This window comes from Salvia hispanica, chromosome 3, assembly GCF_029641045.1.
Source record: "Salvia hispanica isolate PSC_SH4W2 chromosome 3, Shi_PSC_v1, whole genome shotgun sequence".
Taxonomy (NCBI): domain Eukaryota; kingdom Viridiplantae; phylum Streptophyta; class Magnoliopsida; order Lamiales; family Lamiaceae; genus Salvia; species Salvia hispanica.
Window position 1 is genome coordinate 2,616,211 of NC_142694.1, and position 22,213 is coordinate 2,638,423.

At 32.9% G+C, this 22,213-nt stretch overlaps 2 protein-coding genes and 1 pseudogene across 4 annotated transcripts; 1 reads left to right on the forward strand and 2 right to left on the reverse strand.

Moving 5' to 3' along the window:
• Window positions 1–890: 890 nt before the first annotated feature.
• Window positions 891–3,316, reverse strand: LOC125216404 (isoflavone reductase homolog; annotated as a pseudogene). The gene is made up of 3 exons (XR_016136585.1): window positions 2,785–3,316; window positions 1,499–1,942; window positions 891–1,395 (listed from the first exon to the last, which is right to left on the reverse strand). The product of XR_016136585.1 is annotated as an isoflavone reductase homolog (transcript).
• A 9,167-nt stretch (window positions 3,317–12,483) lies between these two features.
• LOC125216405 (ran-binding protein 1 homolog c-like) lies at window positions 12,484–15,020 on the forward strand. The gene is made up of 4 exons (XM_048118106.1): window positions 12,484–12,776; window positions 13,278–13,429; window positions 13,580–13,705; window positions 14,449–15,020. Exons 1-4 carry the CDS (start codon window positions 12,607–12,609, stop codon window positions 14,673–14,675), a joined length of 675 nt encoding a protein of 224 aa, XP_047974063.1. The 5' UTR covers window positions 12,484–12,606; the 3' UTR covers window positions 14,676–15,020.
• Window positions 15,021–15,664: 644 nt separating this feature from the next.
• Window positions 15,665–20,251, reverse strand: LOC125216403 (Cyclophilin-like peptidyl-prolyl cis-trans isomerase family protein). Of its 2 annotated transcripts, none has more exons than XM_048118104.2 (10): window positions 19,879–20,251; window positions 18,928–19,109; window positions 18,743–18,844; window positions 18,562–18,659; window positions 18,319–18,457; window positions 17,695–17,911; window positions 17,556–17,604; window positions 16,925–17,117; window positions 16,399–16,539; window positions 15,665–16,247 (listed from the first exon to the last, which is right to left on the reverse strand). In XM_048118104.2, exons 1-10 carry the CDS (start codon window positions 20,096–20,098, stop codon window positions 16,107–16,109), a joined length of 1,482 nt encoding a protein of 493 aa, XP_047974061.1. In that variant the 5' UTR covers window positions 20,099–20,251; the 3' UTR covers window positions 15,665–16,106. The 2 variants fall into 2 exon arrangements, with proteins under 2 accessions (XP_047974061.1, XP_047974062.1); XM_048118105.2 differs by having other exon boundaries at window positions 17,556–17,601; window positions 19,879–20,248.
• Between the last annotated feature and the right edge of the window lie 1,962 nt (window positions 20,252–22,213).

Below are 22,213 nucleotides of genomic sequence, written 5' to 3' on the forward strand. Positions count from 1 at the left end.
AAGGAGAAAAAAGTAGAGAGAATAAAGTAAAAAGTGAATAAAGTAGAGAGAATAAAGTAAGAGAGAGTAAAGTAAGAAAAAGAAAAAAGTTACTATGAAAATGACTCAACTATGAAGGAACTTCTCGAAATGGAAAAATGACTCAACTATAAGGGAACGTGGTGAGTGTTTGTTTTAACTACTTGAATCAATTAATGAGCAGATTTAGGTGGGATCAGATGGTCAATCAATTTCATTACGGATTCATAAGGATTGGAAAATTACATTAAACTAGAGAGAAAATATGAGCTATTCACAAAATTCATCTAGTACTAATTTCTTCTATGGCTCAAAGTTGGTGTTTGTAGAGAATCCGTACATGCACATTGCAAGTACAAGCACTAAAAACAGGTGCAGAAGAGATTGCAAATGAGAATAGAAGCACAGGGGAAGTACTTGCAATGGCACCAGAAAGAGCTCAACTGAGCCTTTCTGCTAACTCGAATCACTCGACTAAAGCTCAGCTAACAGCCTTCAACTTGGCGCTATCGAGCTTCATTCACACCGTCAACGGAGAGGAAGCACGTGACACAAAAGACATCAAGCGAGTTTTGTTAGGGAGATTATGAATATTGAACAAAAACGGATAATCTGAAAGTCGTGATAAATCACTTTCAGATCAAATCAATTTCGGTGGTTCTACCAAAATATTTGATCGGATACAATTCAGAGAAATCAGAGCTTCTGTATGTTGATGTTCGAGAAGTATTTAGAACCAAAAGAATCGATCAGATTAAGAAGAAGAAGATGAACCAGTGCATCTGTTGGAGGAAAACCGAAAATAACTAATTTTCAAAAGGTTTCCGAAATTGCAAATTAGTCCTTTGACTTTCAGAAATTACATTTCCGGATGAATTTCTTACACAGCTCGACCCCAACCAGGGGCGCTGCCCCCGGACCCCCGTCCATCATAATGAATTCAAATAAACGTGCACTCCGCACTTACATACTTATATGATGTATCATCATGATAATACTGATCAATCAAGTTAACCCAATTACACTAAAATATCCAACAAGTTTGATCTCAACTCCAGAAGTAGCTACGCTACGACTTCATAGGCGTCTCCGGATCAGGTTTCAAACACAAACCACTTCAAAATCGATGAGGATGTACCTAACTTAATTTGCTAATATACTGTATTATACAGAATTGTGAACAATTTGAGAGTAGTTTTATTGAGCAATATATTTAAAGATAAATTTTCAAGTATTCATCCATGCGCTTATACTGGACTTCCGGATAGAGTGTAGAAGCTTCTTCCCCGTCTTCCCCTATCTCGAAGCTTGTGAGGCAGCCGTCGTAGAAAATGTGATAGAAATGGCCTAATCCAACTTGGCCAACATAGTCAGCATCTGCATTTCATGATAGTTGAGTTGTATTCCTTTTTAGGCTCTCTCAAGTTAGTTGAGTCGTTTCTCTTCATGAAAAAAAAAAAAAAAAAAAAAAAAAACATACCTCTCATGAGAGCAAGAAAGTCTTGGCCGGAAATGGAGGTCTTTTCCAACGTGTTCCCGGAAAGATTCTCCCATATCTGGACGAGCTCTCGCTGGGAGAGGATGTTTTCGGGGGGCGGATGTAGACGGTCTTGTTGAGGGCGCGGGGGTCGTCAACGGACTTGATGGTGTAAGTGGCGATGTCGTCCTCGTCCATGAAGACGGCTTTGGCGTTGCCATCGCCGTAGATGAGGACTTTGTCTTTGGGGGGGAGGAGGGTCCCCATCTGAGAGAGGTTGCCGACGAAGTAGACGCCGAAGCAGTTGGCGGAGATGTAGGTGCGGGGGATGTTGGCCGCCTCGATGGCCTTCCTTACCGTCATTTTCTCGTCGAATGTGACCCTACCTGGCTCAAGCGCGTGCATCATTTGTGCGGGATCCATGCCGAACTCCGAAGGCAAGAAACGCTGCAGTCAACGCTAATCAACTACTCTCTTTCGTCCACGATTAAAAGTCTCAGAATATTTAACAAATGGTAATTCTAGTCGTATGCTAATTTCTTTTACAAAATGGTAATCTATTTAGTCTAATGTCTATAATTACTATAGGTCCATAGCTCGTAAATAAAAATAAAAAAACGAATTTTGTTCCACAATTTCGTTTTCAATCAATTCATAACAATATGCCAATTTTACATTTTTTGTAGTATGATCCGCACAACTTCCACAGACACCATACATTTAAAATGACACTGCTTTTACTTCACTCATCCACTACTAACCATTTGTTGAGTAAAGTTAAATCCTAAAAAAATCTATTTTTGATTTTTATTATCATTGCTATACTGTACTAAAATTAAATTCCAAATGTTTATCTAAAATTAACTATTCGAATGAAAAAGTAACAACCAATTAAGTTGTGCAGATGATAAAAAAAAATACCAACAATAAAACGGTACTAAATCTCACTAATTAAAGGCAAGACTATTTCTCTTAGAGGGATGGCTAGGATGATTAATCATGCTACTATCTATCCTAGATTATGTAGTGAACAACACATTGATTCTCTGATACGTTAATATCAATATCAGTTGACATCATAAATATATTAGTTCATGATATTCATGAATCAGAGAATTGATATTGTATCAAGAGCTTATATGTTTTGTGATGTCAATTGATATTAATGTATTTGAGAATTGATATAGCAATAGCTAGTATGCATCTATGGATCTCAATATTCGACTATTTGAGCCTATCGCGACACAATCTTTAAATTTCTATAAAAATAATACACATACGAAAAAAACCTTGATATTTCCCGCTTCTTTAATAGCATCTTTAATAGCATCAACAAGCTTAAGCTGCATCAGCAAATTATGGCTCCGGAAATGCACCCCGGACATGGTGCATACAACCACGTCGACTTGCTTCACCGCCTCCACCAGGCTCTGGTGATCGGAAAACGACCCCTCGACCAGCACGGCCCCCTGCCTCTTGAACTCCAGCAGCACCTGCAGCTTCTCGATGTCCATCCCGATTTCCGGCCGCCTTAGAATGTAGGTCGGGTGGCCCTCCGCTAGGCTGGCCTTCACAATCCTCCTCCCCATGTAACCGGTTCCACCTACAACAAGAATTCTACTTGTTCCCATTTTATCAAAATTGGAATTTAGCAACTCTTTAAGTAAATTTGCCTTTGACTGGGAATTGAGAGAATGATGATTATATATATATATATAGAGAGAGAGGTATTTGATTGAAAATGTAGTAAGCGTCACTCAAAATATTAGGTATGTATGTAAGGATATTGATCAGAAAGATAATGAAATTTAACCAACTTGACTAATGTGAAGATTCAGTTGATTTGGCTGTGCTTTATATATATGTTTTTGCTTTTCACTTTATTGATGAAAATGTTAATATATTCTCAATGATGTTCCAATGTTAAACAAGTGGTGTAATTATGTTTATTTTCTATTATTGCTTTTCTTCTGTAGAAGGTTAGGTGAGGATAAGGATTTCAATTAGAAATATTTAAACGGAATTTTATATTTTAATTTGGTTAGAATCGATTATTCAAATTAATTATGAATATTGCGTTCACTCCTATTATTAAGAAAATCACACATGCTTTTAATTATGTGAAATTAATTACAAATGTTTTGAATAGCATTGACTATAGATAACACGAGGATAAAATAAAGCAAAAGAGATAAGAGAGAATTAAAGTAGAGAAGAGAATAAAATACTGTATGATATAAGAGAATAATAAAGTCTAAAATATATTAATAAATTAGAAAAGAGAATAAGATTTAATTATTTTGGCGAAAGAAAATGAGTAAATTAATTTGATGTTTCAAAAAGAAATACTACTTCACTACAAATTAATTAACTTGGGATGGGTGAGTATGCAGTCTAAAGACATAGATTAGGTTAATTGACTTTTACAACGACTAGTATTAAAAAATTAATTTTATAATTAAAATACTTACAATTTCAATGTTTTCCTTTTTGTTTAATATTTTTTATAATATTTTTATTCATTAACTAAATACCACTGGCGGATCTAGGGAACGGAGGGGGCGGTTGGTTGCCCCCTCCGTGCGACTAATTTTCTCTTATCCGGACGTAAAATTATCATATCTGCCCTCTCCGTTTGCCCCGACGTCGCTTCAAAAATAAAAAATAAAAATGTCATTTTCGCCCTAAACCAACCTACTAATACATATTTCGCCCCCTTTGTTTATGAATCTTGGATCCGCCACTGCTAAATACTCAACGACGCTAATAATTTTTTTCTTTGAATAATTTTTTATGTTAAAATTAGAATTCGTAAGTATTTTATTTATAGGTATAAGTATAATTGACTTTTTGAGTGTTTGAATAAAAAGTTATTTATCTATAACAATAAAATCAAATCAAATACGGAAAAAATTAGTAATCATTCCCATGACTTCCTTTATTGTTGCATTTTATGCATTATTTTCAAAGACAAAAAGTATACACACTTTTTTTGGTTAGTAAAAAGCCTAATGGAGGATATTCAATTGAAAGTTACTCTCGACCACTATACAATGGACAATATAAAGCGGGTTGGAGAAGTTGATCGATCCCACTTTCAGCCCATGAGGACCGGAAAATTTCAAGATTTGGTATTTGATGATGTTGTCGACCCCACATTGTGGTAATTACGCTCCAACCATGGGTTCACTTATATTCTTTGTCTGCTATTCTTTGCTAGCGACGATAGCTAGCTCCACAGCCTATGCGTTCTGATGCTGATAACGATGCTCTTTAGTTGTGTCATATTTTACAAATTTTGATTTCTAGATTCGTGACTGATAAAATAACCATCAAATTCTACCTCTCTCAATTTTGCATGTCACTTTGTTGCATGTGTTAATTTTGGTAAAACAAAATAATTTCGTGTTCATATATACATTATATCAAGACAGGAGAGTGTTATATTGCTAACTACAACTAAATAATAGCCATTAGATATTCAAATTAAGGGTTTAGATCATTAATCCCTAAATGTCAATACGATCAACGAAAAATGTCAATAAGGACATAGGATTAATTCCAAAAAATATCAATAGGGATATTAATGTCAATTAACTACATGTTTATTTATAACTAACTTTTAAAAGAAATCTCAAAACTTTAAATTCATATAACATATATCAAATTAAAGATAATTTCATAAGGATTCAAACGATATCCTACATGCATATGTTCCGACGTCAAAATTTGAAAAAAATTTGAAATTTTTTTATTTTTTCGTACAAGCAGAAATGTCAACATACTATATAAAATATGTCAATATAATACATGTAGAATGTCAATATAAGCAATGAGTTAACATTCTTAAAGCATTGTGTTGACATTCTCAAAGCATTGTGTTGATATTTTCGGAACACTATATTGACATTTTCATCAAAAACCCTAATTTGAATTTTTTTTATCTTTTTTTATTTAATTAATAAAAATGAAAATTACACGTGGCAAATTGTAGACCACTCATTTTCTAAAATCCTATTACCTTAAATTAGTTATAATTAACAATTAAATGATAAGTTAGCAATTGATCACTCTCCTGTTACAACATTATCATGTAAACCATAACGCTATCCAAACACAGATATTACAATGTAACGATTCGTTGATTCGTCGTAGAATATCCAAATTGTATATATTATATTATTAAATTACACATTACTACTATCATTTTCTGAAAATTATGGGCATTTCATTCTCAATATAGTGGGCATGACTGTCTCACCATATATTATTTTTATGTAGTAAATTTATTGCAGGACCTCACTTTTGTGTGGAAGAAAATTAAACAACAAAAAAGATAGCTGCACGCTCGTAATTGGAAATCGTAACCATACCAAATTATCAATCAATCAATTAAAAAGTGAAATTGACAATGAAATGCATATGTGATTTGAGAATAGGATATTTTTGTCACAAAGACTAAATTGTTACTTTAATAAAACTATTTTAGTTGATGGGAGAAGCTATGAGGTCATCGTATGCTCGGCCACAACATAGATATGTTTGTAATCTAAAAATGGTATAATGAATAGAATAATTTAGTGGTGATATATAATTTTCCAACATTTTATATAATACTATATGAGTAAATCTTTTTCAGCATGCTAATTCTGATAAATTTTCATAAAAGATATAAAAAAAAGTTAATAGTTTTAAGTAATACTTATTCAATTAATACTTTTACATGTTTACCATCTCTATATGAATATTGCAGTGTTACGCTTCTGCATCATTCGTAATATTTTTTTTCCTTACCAGATTGCAGTATTACTCTATAAATATTGCAGTATTACTAAGTATTATTTGTAGTTTACATATTACCAAATCCGTTTCTGATTTAAATTTTTGGGACCCACGCCTGCAATATCCAACACATAAGACTGCAATCCGAACTATATTTCATCAATTCAATCCTAGGCATCCATCTTAAGGGCTAGGATTAGTGTTATGGTGTCACTCTAAACATGGTGTCACCCTAATGCTCCCCTATATAGATAAGTATTTTTAATTGAGACATTGTTCATTCAATTTAACAATACATAATCTATCACAAACGTGCACAAATTTAAATATTAGCACTAAATTTATGAATGAGAAATAAAATTTTATAAAAACAAAATAAATATACAAAATAAGCTGAACCCTTAAAGTTATATGAAAATTTTGGCTCTACAAATTCAATCGATACAATAAAACCAGAAAATTTTGGCTCTACAAATTTTGGTTTATTTCTATGTCACATGTTAAAAAATCTACTGAAATTGGCTAAATGTATGCAATTGCCTTTTATTTAGGTTTGTGCAAAGCTTCTTAAACGTTTTTAGGATGCTAAGTAATTGATGTAACTTTTGGACTTTTTTATTATCTTTAATTGATTGTAAATTAGTCAATCAATCAAGCTTTGTTTTGTACAATTGACAATTTACTTTTTGCATCATATATGTATAAGAGAACCCAAAAAAAGAATGAACTATCATATTTTAAGATATGTTAAATATTCATCCAACTCAGCTATACATTTTTTGATAATTTATCAGTGACTATCCAACCACACCATTATATATTTATTTTTATTATTATTTGCAATAATATTATTACATGAATATTATTGCATGATCAAAATTAATAAAAAATCACAATAAATGATGAATTATAAATTATAAAATACACAAATAAACAACATAAATTACAATAATTGAAATACGAAATTGAAAATACATAATTGGTGCTCAAAACCTAGGATGAAAATTAATAACAGAAATTTTGAGAATCGGATAATATATTACTCTCATCATTATTCATAGTGAACAACAAAGAAGACTACAAAATTAAAAATTACACTAAAAGAAGAAGGATTATATGAGAAAAGATTATTTTTTATGATAAAAAAATATAGCAATTGCGGTCTCGATTTATAGAGGATGAAAATTATGAATTTTTTGTATAATATTTATAATTATTTAATATAATAGATAAAAGATATTTAAATTTTAAAAAAATATTTATCAACCAATGAGATTTTGCCATTTGGTACATTGATTTATTTATTGACCATTGGTTTATGCGGTAGCATCTTATTAATCACACCAATAACACCCCTTCATGTTTTTTATGTGTAGTTTCAAATGTATAATGGTGCTTTATTTAATGACAACATATTATGCCATGCATCTTACAATAAATTTTTTTAATTCATGCTAAAAGATTTATACAATATACTCAAAATAATTCATGGAATTGGAGAACATGTTATTCTCATCATCCATGGTGAATAAATTAAAAAAATGAGAAATTGTAGAATAGAAGAAAGATTATATGTATAGAAAAATAGAGATTTTTTTAATGAATGAAACTATAGCAAATGTGATATCTATTTGCAGGGGATTAAAAAAGCTTCTTAAACGTCTTTAGGAAGCTAAATAAATGATGTAACTTTTGGAATTTTTTATTATCTTTGATTGATTGTAAATTAGTCAATCAATCAAGCTTTGTTTTGTACAATGGACAATTTACATTTTGAATCATATATGTATAAGAGAACCCAAAAAAGAATGAACTATCATATTTTAAGATATGCTAAATATTCATCCAACTCAACTATACATTTTTTGATAATTTATCAGTGACTATCCAACTACGCCATTATATATTTATTTTTATTATTATTTGTATTAATATTATTACATGAAATATTGATTATTGCATGATAAAAATTAATAAAAAAGCACAATAAATGATAAACTAAAAATTATAAAATAAACAACATAAATTACAATAATTGAAATACGAAATTGAAAATACATAATTGGTGCTCAAAACCTAGGATGAAAATTAATAATAGAAATTTTGAGAATCGGAGAATATATTACTCTCATCATTATTCATAGTGAACAACAAAGAAGACTACACAATTAAAAATTACACTAAAGAAGGATTATATGAGGAGAAAGGATGATTTTTTTATGATAAAAAAAATATAGCAAATGCAGTCTCGATTTATAGAGGATGAAAAATTATGAATTTTGGTATAATATTTATAATTATTTAATATAATAGATAAAAGATATTTAAATTAAAAAAAATATTTATCAACCAATGAGATTTTGCCATTTGGTACATTGATTTGTTTATTAACCATTGGTTTATGTATAATGGTGTTTTATTTAATGACAACATATTATGCCATGCATCTTACATTAAATTTTTTTAATACATGCTAAAAGATTTATACAATATACTCAAAAAAATTCATAGAATTGAAGAACATGTTATTCTCATCATCCATAGTGAATAAATTAAAAAAAAATGAGAAATTGTAAAATAGAAGAAAGATTATATGTGAAGAAAAATAGAGATTTTTTTTATGAATGAAACAATAGCAAATGTGATCTCTATTTGTAGAGGATTAAAAAATATGTATTTTGATATAACTTATATATATATTTCATTTAATATATAAAATATATTTAAATATTAAATAAAATATTTATTGACCAACGATTTTGTAACAAATGATATAATCATGGTGGACAATATCATAAATTGAGAGAGAGACCACTTGTCTTATTTTATGCATCTGTCAATCTTTAAGAGAATTTTCATTGTAACCATTGGATATATATAAGAATGATTTGATTGATTTGACAATTCTTTATTGTATATACTCATAATAATCATGTGATAATATAGTACTCCCTTTGTTCCATAGTAATAGAGTCATTTTGTCATTTTGGTACGTTCATAGTAATATATAGAGTCATTTCTCTTTTTAGTAAAAGTCAGCATATTTTTCTACGTCTAGTTTACTCTCTCTTACTTTTTCCTCTCTTCATCTCTCAACCTTTTTCATTTTCCACTTTATTCTCTCTTTACTTAATTCACCTAACACAATTTTTTTAAATCTCCGTGCCGAAAAGAAATGCCTCCATTAATATGGAACGGAGGGAGTAGTATATTACTCCCTCCGTCCCAGATAATTCGACACAGTATTCCATTTTGGGCCGTCCCACATAATTTGTCCCACTTCACTTTTACCATTTTTGGTAGTGGACCTCATATTCCACTAACTCATTCCTACTTATATTTTATTATAAAACTAAAACTTTAAAAGTAGGACCCACATCCCACCAACTTTTTCAACTCACTTTCCATTACATTTCTTAAAACCCGTGCCGGGTCAAAGTGTCCCAAATTATCTGGGACGGAGGGAGTATATGCTAATGAAATTTTATAATGAAGTGAACAATATTTTATGAAACTGGGCGGGGGAAAATAGATTCTTTGGTATTCCGCTTTTATATATTTATAGATTTGGTATTTGGAGTTGTTGTCAACCCACAGCGGGGAAGCTCCGCCTCAGCCTGAACCATTGGGACATGACTTCATTTCTATTACTCCCTCTGTTCCATAGTAATGTAGGCAAAACTTTTCGGCACGGAGATTAAGAAAAATTGTGTTGGGTGGGTTAAGTAAAGAGAGAATAAAGTGGAAAATGAAAAAGGTAGAGAGATGAAGATAGAAAAAAGTAAGAGAGAGTAAAGTAGGTGTGGAAAAATTTGTTGACTTTTACTAAAAATGGAAGTGACTTTATTACTATGGAACGAATGGAAATGGAAAAACGCCCCTATTACTATGGAACGGAGGGAGTATTTGATAGCCATCTGTTGTCAGCACTATTGATAAATGTATTATATTTCTTCTGACACTGACAAAGACCTTTTTCATCGTGTATGGTCCTATGAATTTTGTTTCATAACTATATCGTTAATTTTGAGTTAGCGTGTTTTATAATTTGATCATAAGCTTGTCGATCAGTAACTCCCGTTTCACATAGTACTTCTTTATTAGAGTCGTTAATGAATCTTTATTCTATCATAGCTTGTTTTAAGTGTTGTTTAGTCAAACTCGTTAACTAAACTAGTCCATAATATAAAATGGTCAATCTAATTATCAATTGCAACTTACCATATTAATTACTACATATATTTTTCCAAAAAGTAATGATAAACAACTAAATTTTATACAACCAAAACAAGATTATACGGAGTATTAATAATTTTGATGTATTAATTAAATATTAAAATAATAAATATAGTTAGTTAGCAAATTAAAAACACTTTATTAATTTTTGGCCTCATTTTCAATTTTTTTATTTTTATATTTAAATTATTTCTCTATTATTTTTTAAATTTGAATTAAATATGCATTAATTATATTTTATGATTCAAAAAAATTTAAAAAATTATACACAAATACCATAATATTATGAACGTTCTATATACTATATATATACCTATACTTTTTAATTAAATCTATAAATAAATTATATTTTTTCTCAAATAAACCAATTTTTAATTGTACAAAATTTGACTGTATAGCTTTACTGATTGAAAACATAATTTACTCAATAAAATTTGTCTACTGATTGAAAACATAATTTACTCAATAAAATTTGTACAAGTTGAAATGTCTCTAGATATGAGTCATATGACATGATTGATTGGACAAAAATTCTATACGTTACTAATGTCCAGTCATCGACACTATCAAAGTTCAAAATCAAACATAATTTATTGATTTATGGCATAATTAACTGAATTTAAGAGACATCATGTAACGCCAAACAAAAGTTGAATGAGAGAAATAAATTGACTTTCGTCTCTATACTTAGCCAATCGTTTGGAGGAAAAATGTTATAACTACTACGTTGTACTTACTGTATTTTATTTATTCAGAATAAGTCAAAATCTTTAAATATTTGATATTTGTTGGAAAATCATAAATTTATTCAAAATTTGTCTGTCTTCCAATTTTAAAAACCTACAAAATACGTGGACTTAACTGTTGACGATTTGAACAATGCCGCTTATTCATGATGATGTCATTTAGTTAAAAATATCAACGATATATTATTACATATTCAAATGGGATCAATATTTTGATGTGGAATAAATACGAATAAATTCAAATATAAATTTTAAAAATATTAAAGTGACCAAAATATAAAGTAAATACTCCCTCTATTTTCAGTTAGGAGCTCCATTTTTCTGTTTTAATTTGTTCATGAATAAGAGTCTCGATTCATTTTAACTATAAATAGTAGTACTAGGCTTCACATTCACTAACTCATTTCATTCACATTTCATTTAAACTAATATCCACAAATGAGATTTATATTTTATTAAATTTTTTCAGATATTTCTCTTACAAATCGTGCCCCAAAAAAATACTCCCTCTGTCCGACATTAGGAGTCACATTTCTTGGCGGCACGAATTTTAAGAAATGTTTAAAAAAATGGGTACCAAACAGTTAGTAGAATAGGGTCTCACTTGTATATAGTAGTTTTAAATAAAATGTGAGTGAAATGAGTTAGTGGAAGGTGAGACCTTATTACCATTTATGGTAAAAGTGAATCGGGACTCCTATTCGCGGACAGATTAAAATGGAAAAATGAGACTCTTATTTGCGGACCGAGGGAGTAATACTCTTAATGATGGACGGACGAGGGAGTATATATTTTGGTCCAATCTATCTCAATCACTTACTACATTGGCCCATTCAAGTGTCCTATCTTATACTACTATGATATATGTTGATCGTAAGCCAATCTAATGTTTTGAAAGAAGCCCTAATTTCCAAATTTAGAAAATAAAAATCAAATTTATTTTAAATCATGATTCCGAGCCAATCTCCCCGGAGATTCTCAAAATGGGTAATAATTATTTAAAAACCACAAAAATTTGCTAAATTCTATATTAGTTAACTCATAATTTTGACCAAAAAACATAATTTTGTATATAGTTAATATAATAAAATAACAATTTAAAAGTAAATAACCTAATCAAAATTTCAAAGCCCAATTTGTTGTGGTGTAGAGCCCAAGTTAATTGGGCCTTGGGCCTTTCGAAACCCATATAAAGATGTTCCCTTCAATTATTTTGTCGCTCTTCGTCACTCTTCAGTCATCAATCTCACTTCCCTTTATTTCTATCTGCAAAACCCTAACCCTACGCCGGATCCCTCGCCTTCTCTCTCCCCCTTTTCCGCCTTATTTCCTCCGCTTACATCGCTAATGGCGAGCTCAACTGAGCCGACAGCTCTCAAGAGAGAGGAAGAGGAGGAGGACGATTCGAAGCCGGCGGCGGAGGACGAGGATACCGGAGCTCAGATTGCTCCGATCGTTAAGCTCCAGGAAGTTGCCGTTACGACAGGCGAAGAGGATGAAGATGTTCTCCTCGATTTGTGAGTATTCTTAGCTCTGGATTTGATTTCAGATATGTTTAGTGGAATTAGTTGAATTTGTTATTCGCTGTTTAGGAGTAGGATGTGAGTAATCTGATTCAAAATTTGGATCGAAGTAGAGTGTCGTATGCGCGATTGGCTGAACATTTGTTGTTTGATAGTTGGTTGGTGCAGTGGATGGAGGTTTTATATTGTGCATTTGATGGAATGGGTGTGCGATCGTACAGTGTGATTAGATTTAGGATGAAGTGAATTGATAAATGTGATGATTCATTCTGTCAAGGTGTTGTTCATTTCAATTGATGTTTTTGATCTAGGATTGGATGAATCTGTGTTAATGATTCATAGCACAGCTGGAATTTCAACTCTATTTTTACTATGGTTTTTTTCTTGTGCTTAAAAGAATTGATGCGGTAGAATGTGTTTATGGGTGTTTCTGGCAATTCCGATTATATTTTGAAGTTAGCATTATTTTATGATAAATTGTTTGTTTGTTGGTAGGAAAGCAAAGTTGTATAGATTCGACAAGGAAGCTAACCAATGGAAAGAGAGGGGAGTAGGGATGGTGAAGCTACTCAAGCACAAGGAGACCAGCAAAATTAGGCTTGTTATGAGGCAGAACAAGACTCTCAAGATCTGTGCAAACCATCTAGGTTAGCAAATCACTTTTTTCTTCATGAATTTTTGTGTGAAGTTTGTTTCTTTGTTTAAAATTTAATTGATAAAAAAGGATATCAGGAATTAGTATTGGTGTTAGATTCTACATGCCAGACTGAATTATGCCTTTTCCATTTCAATTGCAGTTCAACCCACAATGACCGTACAAGAGCATCAGGGGAACGACAAGTCCTGTGTGTGGCATGCCGCTGATTTTTCAGATGGAGAGCTAAAGCAGGAGACATTCTGTATTCGTTTTGCCTCAGTGGAGAGTAAGTTGCTGTACCTTTTATTGGTTATTCCCCTCTTAAATGCCAGTATGCACTTTGATCTTTGTTTTGTGTTACTCTCTAACCACTTACCCTAGCAGATGAATGTATTGTAGTTTCATACATGTTCATTTCATATAGGCTTAGTTATATTTAAATGGTGTTTTGGTTTGTGTAATGTCTTTAATATATTGTCTTGTTAAATGCATGCCTAAACTATTACTTAAAACTGATTTCCATATAAATTTATGAATATGCCATCCTCATTAATATGGTTAGACTTGAACCATGGTGAAATGATATTTCGTGACTTGATTGATGTGTTATTTGGAAATGCCATTTAGATTGATTCATGTTCTACATGTGGAATAACTTGCTCCATTGCTTTGGTTGTTAGCCATTTATCTTCTCTCATTAGAATTATAGTTCATACTGCCTTTGTCCCAAGTTAATTGAGGCATTTCTTAGGACGTGAGAATTAATAATGTTGTTTAGTGAATTAAATGTCGAGAGAATAAAGTAGGAGACATTGAAGTATGAGGGATTGAAAGTATTAAATTTTGCTATTAGACGAAATGTATTGCTTATATCGGGTCGTCCCAGTAAAGAATACGAATAACTTACTTTGGGATTGTGGGAGTAGCTTTTAAGCAGATGTTAACTCTATAAGATTTTCTTCTCCCACTGTACTACGTCTTGAAGTAACTTACTTCTAATACGCATTTTGTTTTTTTGTATTTGTTCAGACTGCAAATCTTTCAAAGACAAGATTGAAGAAATCACAGAGTCTCTGTCAAAGGTTAGTGTAGAAAGTGCAGAAGAAGCTGATGCCGCAGCCAATCTCATTGAAAAGTTGAGCGTTGAAGAAAAAGCCAAAGAAGAGAAAACAGAGACCGAAGAAGAGCCAGCGCCCAAGGAAGACAAGAAGGACGAGACTGAGAAAAAAGAGGAAACATCTAGCGATGACAAGTAAGGGAACAAAACATTGCAATTTTCTCGTCCGGGTTTTTGTTGGCAGTGGTTGAGAAAACACTGATAGATCGAGTGAGTGAGGAAAATCCCAATATCAGAACAGTTCTAAAATCATGAAAACTAGCTTGTGGTTTTTTTGTTATGTTGGTTTGTTTGCTGGTGTCCTAGTTTTGGTTGTGATGTTCAATTGATGTGTGTTTATAGTTTTTAAGTTTGTGTTATCCTTGTTGTCATCTTTGTTGGTATATCGGTTGTATTGCGAAACATTTACAGGTACTTTACCATCGCTGCCTATATTTTGAACATGGCCGTTGATTAATGTCTTTGAAAGCTTCGGCCTTTGCTATTTTTTGTGCTTATTTATGACGGTCTGATTTTAAAATCTAATCTTCATTTATTTATGGCACGCTTGACGAATATGAGTTTATGTATTTCCTCTGCATTCAATATGGTAGATACGGAATTATAAATTGTGGTCAATGATAATAAAATAAATGCTCCCTTCTTTTCAGCTAAAATGACACGTTTTTTTTAGTTTATCTTAAATAAAATGACATTTTTATTTTAGATAATTTTCTTTTTCCAATTAACAAATCTAACCACTTTTTCTTATTCCAATTAAAATAATCAATTCTCTTTACTGTAATTTTTTTTATGTAATTAAAGACATTAGCAAATAACTCCTAAAATCTTATACGACTAAGAATATGTCATCTTTGTCGAACAGATGAAGTAGTATATTTTCTGATCTTATATTCTAATATGATATATTAAAATTATACAAAGAATGTGCCATCTTAATCGAAGATAACAAAGGGAGTAGTGAACTTTTATTAGTACGAAATGGGCTATTATCGAGTTCCATTAACCAACAAGCACCTAAATTTTTTTATTTACCTCTGTATAAAAAATGATTTTCAAGGATGCTGAAACATCATTATACGAAATGGGCCATTATTGAAGGCTTATATAAGGGGCGTGACGTGGATATAAAACGAAAAGACAAAAAAAGCCCATATTTTATAATAGGACATTTGTTCCGAAACATTTGCAAGATACCAACACAGAATAATACAATGACAGCATCACAACACAGAAAAAATAGTTTTGTCAACAACTGAATCTGGAACATACACCCTTGATAGCTCAGTCGCCTTCATGCTGTGAAAGCTTTTCCGCAGGCGCCGTGACTGGAATGTGGAGGTGATGTGAAACCTAGTTTGAGGAGAAATGGTTAAAGACCGTTTGCCAAAACAACATTGTACACAAGGTCAGATGATGTATTCCTCGGGTCTACGCTTGAATGGATATGGCGTATACATTTACAAAGTGTATGCTGGGCTGTTCAACACTGCAGCTTGACCTTTGAGCATAAATACGAAATAACTGGCCGATTCAGATTTGGAGGTAAATCAGGCAGTGCCAAGCAAGTTCAAGTAAGAGACTTCCCCGCCCATTCTCTTTGTTTTCGCTTTTCCTTTGCCAGCATTTTGTTAAATTTCTCTTTCCCTTTCTCCAGAAGAGGGTCATGTACTACATAATCATTGGGATCGTTGCTCCGCGACATATTATTCTGCAGAACAAAGAAAAACTTCATGTCAAGAATCTAAGGAACCATAACGAACCTATATTTCTGTAAGAGGGTCAGGATATTCATAGTAAGGCTTTGAATTTCATGCAATGACACATGAGAAACTTGGACAGGAAAATTTATCATCAATTACCTTGCCAGGCTCAGGAGCAAACTTTAGCTCAACCCCCATCCATCCAGACACATCTTCATCCTTGGCACCAGTATCATCACCATTCGATCCTTTGAATTTGGTTGAGAAAGCAGACTTAAAGTTCTCGAGTTTGGCTAGGACCTAATGCACATGAATACGTAAAACTATTGAAATTACCAAGCTATGGAATTAAGCAAAGCAGCTGAAAAGGAATAGCACAAGAGCTGTAAATTAATTAGAGAACAAAAATTATTATGTGCTCCTGTGGTTTTATTTACATCACTACCGTGCTACATTCTGTTAAATCATTAGACAGTTCTAATATAACTATGGCACATATGGCAATTTTATCTTTCTGTCATACCATCAAATTTTGGGTCCTTTTCGTACTTTGCATTTTTTTCACTTCTCCCCTCATCCACAAACAGTACAGATGCATACTGTCCTTAGATAGCAGATTCCAGTAACACAAAATAAAACGTACTGTATAAACAATGTCATAAAACAAAAAGAACTTAGAACATACATCTTCTTCATGTCCTTGACGCCTGCGTTTTTTCTGCTTGTGCAGCTGTCTCGATCGTTCTGCTTCTCCAAGCAACTGTAAATCTGCATCTGCATTATCCAAGCGCTCAGCCCTAGCTTCAGAGCCTACTCCTTTTTTCTTAATTGACAACTTATCTGCTTTTGACTTTTCATCATGTTCATCAACTCTGGACCTGGCAAGTGCAGGTCAAAAGTCTTAGGGCCACGATCCTCATTAAGTTCACCAGGTTCCCAAAAAATGAAAATGAATGCAGCTACTTGTCGAGTTATGCAAAATTTATCACCAAGTATTCAATCAATTTATCCTTGTCAGTGAGAATGGCAAATATAGCCAATGGAGCAAACAGGTTTGTTAAAGAGATGCAACGGAAAGGGAAAATGTTGAATTCCCTTATCAGCAATTTTCAGCACTGACAAGACTGACCAAATAAGCCCTTTACAAATTGGCATAAAAATATTAGGTAAAATTTTTTTTCAACAATGGTAGCAAGAGAAAATGGATAATCCAGTGATACATATCCATCAGATAATGCTATCTGACCTTTTCACATCAACTCGAAGGACCTCGATTGGGAAAAGGAAAACATACACTAAACGTATAACAATCATACCTAGATGCAGGTGGAGATGTAGCACGCTTCTGAGAATCCGTACGCTCTGCTGATGCAAAGAAAAGATGAGATTAAATATTCAAGTCCAGTCAAGTAACCAAACTATGACTAATCAGATACTATCTAAAAATTCACTCACCATTGCGCAAGTCTTTCTTAGTTGGCTTGTCTCCAATCTCCTGCCTTTTTCTTAGTATCTGCTGACGCATTCGTGCATCGAAGCTGAGCTCATCTTCATCGCTATGATCAGGAGAGTCAGAAGTTCCAGCACCTAAATCTTCTTTATGCTGTTTCTTTGCAAGAGCTTCCCTCACCATTAACTGTGATTCCCTTGATTTCTGCTCTTCAGCTGAGTTCTGCAAAAGATAAGTTGCACCAGATTTGCAAGGATTAAATTATTGTAATTGAGAACACTGCATGTGCACTTGAATCTCCATGATAAAAATGTGAGACATCCAACTTAAGTACCCCAAAGGCAGAGAAATGAGAATAGTAAAACAAAGTATTAAGAAATAAATTAGATTCTCTAACCAGAAGATTGAGAAGCCCTCCATTCAAGATTTGGCATTGCACTACAGTTAGCTAATATGAATATATGAGAATGCTCTTAATCATTAAAGTTAACAATTTGGTGCACGTTTAACATTTAAATTCGTACCCTCCGGATCTTATATTCTCAAGCACTGAAAAGAAAATTATTGGCAGCATAAAGCTTGGAGAAATACTAAATTCAAAGATTCTACCAACACTATAACATCATTACCAAATCTTTTTCAAGGCCATCTTTTAGGAGCCGGGGATCATTCAAAACATCATGACTACTTTTTATTCTAGGATTGGCAGCTAAAAGTTCCTTCTCCTCTTCTTCAGCTTCGTCCCCAAATGAAAGCAAGCTCAGTTTTCTGTACAATAGATCATATAAAACATATTATATTACAACATACAGAGTAGAAAAGGAACTGCTGAGATCATTATTACGTTCCTCATTGAGGATCAATAAACCTACTTGATAGCCTTCTGCTTTGGCTCTTTCTTTTCAGATAGTAGTGAAGACTTTGTAGAGATTACCCTTGGGACCATGTCATCAAATGGATTCCATAGCACCTGAAGCAGAGTTGCAAAAAAGTTACGCAACTGAACAAAGTCACACAATTAAACAAAGAAGCTTCACCAAGACAAACTAATACCTCAGCAGAAAGAATCTTAGGAAGAGGGTCCAGCGGCCTATCATTTTTATCACACTCTACTTCACTTAAGGTTAACAGGTTATATATTGAATCTCCAGTTATCTGTTAAAAAACAATCGGATTAACTGTCAATGCAAGATGGTATGTATCAGAATGTGAGTAATACATGAAGGAGCATACATTACCTTTCCGAAAATTGTATGCTTCTTGTCAAGCCAGTCACAACGATCCAATGTTATAAAGAACTGGCTGCCATTTGAATTGGGTGTGTCAGGCTTATTTGCACATGCAACCAAACCCCTGTGCTTAAATCGTAGACGAGAATGAAACTCATCTGAAAACCCACCACCATAAATACTCTCACCACCTGTCACATAAAATATGCATACTTGTCAATTCATTTCAAAGCATAAGGTCACAAAAAAATTCGGATCAAAGAGCCACACATCATGTCAAATAAATCATGTTTCTCAGCTTCTATCTCAAAAGCCATACTATAACAAATAACAAGACGCTGGGGAACACATATTTAACGTCATGTTATCAAATAACTTTCAGGATAACAAACAACACAGAACACTCCTCATATGTAATAAGGCCACGAAAAGTGAGTTGCATATACAGTATACTGTATACTCCTAATTCATACGTATCCCTGATACCGAAGTTCTCAATAGGCCAACCACTCAAAAAATAAAAAAGTAAAAACAACCAAGTCCAGAACGTATCCATACGTCATTCCAACGTTGCTTAAAGATTGCTAATGATACACAACCAACATTGAAGAACCGACTAGCACTGCAAGTCTGCAATATGCATAAACTAGCATACCTAAATTCGAGTTCAAACAAAGTGCACACTGATATCTTCACATTAAAACTTCCAACAACTACCAATCGTTCTCTTCCCTGTCCATACCAAATTTAAACAACACATTCCAGCTCAGAACTTCACACAAACAGTTAATATACAAATCATATCCAAACTCCGAGTTCAAACAAAACGCACTTTAACACTGTTAGCTGCCCATCATTCCCTTCCATCTCCATCACCAAATTCAAACAACGCATTTCAGCTCAAAATTTCACACAAACAGCTCATAATATCAAAAAACAAAAACTCGAACTAATTTGTACCTTCTCCAGTTCCGGTGGGATCACCTCCTTGAATAAGAAACGACTTGATCACGCGGTGAAAAATAGTGTTGTCGTAGTATCCATCGAGGCACAGCTGCACGAAGTTGCGGACGGCCTTCGGCGCCTCCTTTGGCCACAGCTCGATGTCAAGGGGCCCCTTCGACGTCGTCAATATCACCTTCCCTTTCGTCGGCGGTTCCAACACGTACACCGTCGACATTGTTGGTTAGTTCCCAGTTGAACTGTCAATGGTAGAATTTCTCCGATTCAATTGGCGTCGGCGGTGTGCTGAATTTGTGATTGAATGGCAAACCCCCCTTTTCTAGGGTTCAAATTGGGGAGGCTTATATCAGAAATTGAAATTCTGGTTCGAAACGACGGCGCTCCGGGAAGTTTTGGGCTATTGCATGACTACCCCTCAATAAGTTGATAAATTCAATTCTCCCCGTATTTTTCTCTCATTTGCTATTTCACTCCATTATTTTATAGTTTAGTTCGAAAAATCATGAAATTTGATCAAATTTTAATTCATCTGTAATTTTAAAAATCAGTCAAAATAAGCATGAAATTTGGAACTTTTCACAATTATTCCACGATGAAAAAATTATATTGCTTTCGTGCAATATATTATAGATTTTTTTCCCTCAAACGATATTGTTTTCTACTATGTAAATAGACGATATCGTTTAATTCACAAGTAATTGATGTTTGCATGCGATCTTTCGGCTACCTTATCAGCTGCGATATGTCGATATCATCAAGAAAATTGGTTATGAGATAATTGCCAACAAATTGAAATTTTACGTATTAAAAAAAGTGAGTCCCTCACAAATAACTTGGAGAATCATATAATATACCTACATTAAGATTTCAAATTGATTTTGCCAATTAGATATAGGTGCTCTTAGGTTAAAATTATAAATAAATAAAAACATGCTACATCTCTGCATTGGAATATCGATATTCCTTTCTTCGGATTAAAGAGAAAAAAAAAAGGATGATTCCAAATTCTAAAAAGAAAAGCATATATACAAAGAAAGGTAGTATAAAGTGAAGGAGAAAAAGCTTGGATAACATATCTGGATAATGACATTTTTTAAATATTATAATACAGTACATTTCTGAAAATGAATATACATTTTCAAGGGTATTTGTATGTAAATTATTATACTCTTTTTTATTTCTGATTTTGCATATAAACACTTAAATTTAACTGTAAATTAATAAATACTCCTATTAATTTGTTCTAATTTTGTAACTGATCAAGATTTCAGTGATAAAATGGCGTGATCACTTATCTATGGGACACCCCCGAACGTCAATAAAAACGACGTAATATTAATTTGCTATATATCCTTCTATTGCGTTCTGCATCTCATTCTTTCCATTGCATCTCATTCTCTCTGGCTATAAACCTCTAACGAACAATTAAAATTATTTAATTTAGTATAATATGACGTAGTTTTGTTGCGTCCAATGTGATATGATCGTTCGATAATACTATATTGGCATCTTGAATAAATCTATAATTTGATCATTTACACATTTTTTTAAAATCAGTATACAAAACTAGAATTTAATGTAACTTCAAAATTTATAAATAATACTAGTACATAATACTCCTTACTCATACTAGCTATCTATAAATATACACACTTCCTAGCCTCCACACACCAATACACTTCAACTCTAGCAACAAAATTTGAGGAGAAAAGGAAACCTACAATAATTCTTGCTCCCATGGAAATAAAAATGTCGATTTTTCTTCTCTCGCTATTGCTTCTAGCTTCAAAATCCGAAGGTCAGGATAACATCGCCCCATCAAGTTCGTCATGCATTAGCCACTGCGACACCTGCCCCGTCGTATGCTCGCCGCCACATTCGCCAAAACACCACCACTCGCCACCGGCTCATCCTTTGCCCGATGAGGGCGACGAGAGCGCTCGGGCACCTCCGGCCGAGCCAACCATGGTGCAGCAGAATTTTTCCAACCCTTACTACTACTTCTACACATCAAAAGCTGCAATTGGAGCTTTTCATCCTCTTCAAGCCTTTCATATTTTTGTGTTGTTGTGTTTTTATTTTATGTTGTAAATTACTTGAATTTGTGTTTGTTGAAAATGTTTCAAGGAAATAAAAGCTACTAGTAATTTTTATTTCCACTCGGTCTCTTCCCATGGCCCTTTGAAAATTAGATGGAAAGAGATCATAAAGTTTGAATTTATTTATTTTTTGGGGTTAAATTGGATATGGTTGCAAGAAAATTATACTTAAAGACGTGATTGAGTATGAGTTAAACAATGTCATCTATTCATAAAGAAAACGACAATGTTTG

Coding starts and splice junctions, on each gene's coding strand:
- LOC125216403 (XM_048118104.2), bottom strand. CDS start 20,098: ATGTCGACGGTGTACGTGTTGGAACCGCCGACGAAAGGGAAGGTGATA. Junction 18,660..18,742: donor CTAAGATTCTTTCTGCTGAG/GTATTAGTTTGT, acceptor ACTCTGCTTCAG/GTGCTATGGAATCCATTTGA. Junction 16,540..16,924: donor GTCAAGGACATGAAGAAGAT/GTATGTTCTAAG, acceptor CATGTGCATTAG/GTCCTAGCCAAACTCGAGAA.
- LOC125216405 (XM_048118106.1), top strand. CDS start 12,607: ATGGCGAGCTCAACTGAGCCGACAGCTCTCAAGAGAGAGGAAGAGGAG. Junction 12,777..13,277: donor GAAGATGTTCTCCTCGATTT/GTGAGTATTCTT, acceptor GTTTGTTGGTAG/GAAAGCAAAGTTGTATAGAT. Junction 13,706..14,448: donor TCGTTTTGCCTCAGTGGAGA/GTAAGTTGCTGT, acceptor GTATTTGTTCAG/ACTGCAAATCTTTCAAAGAC.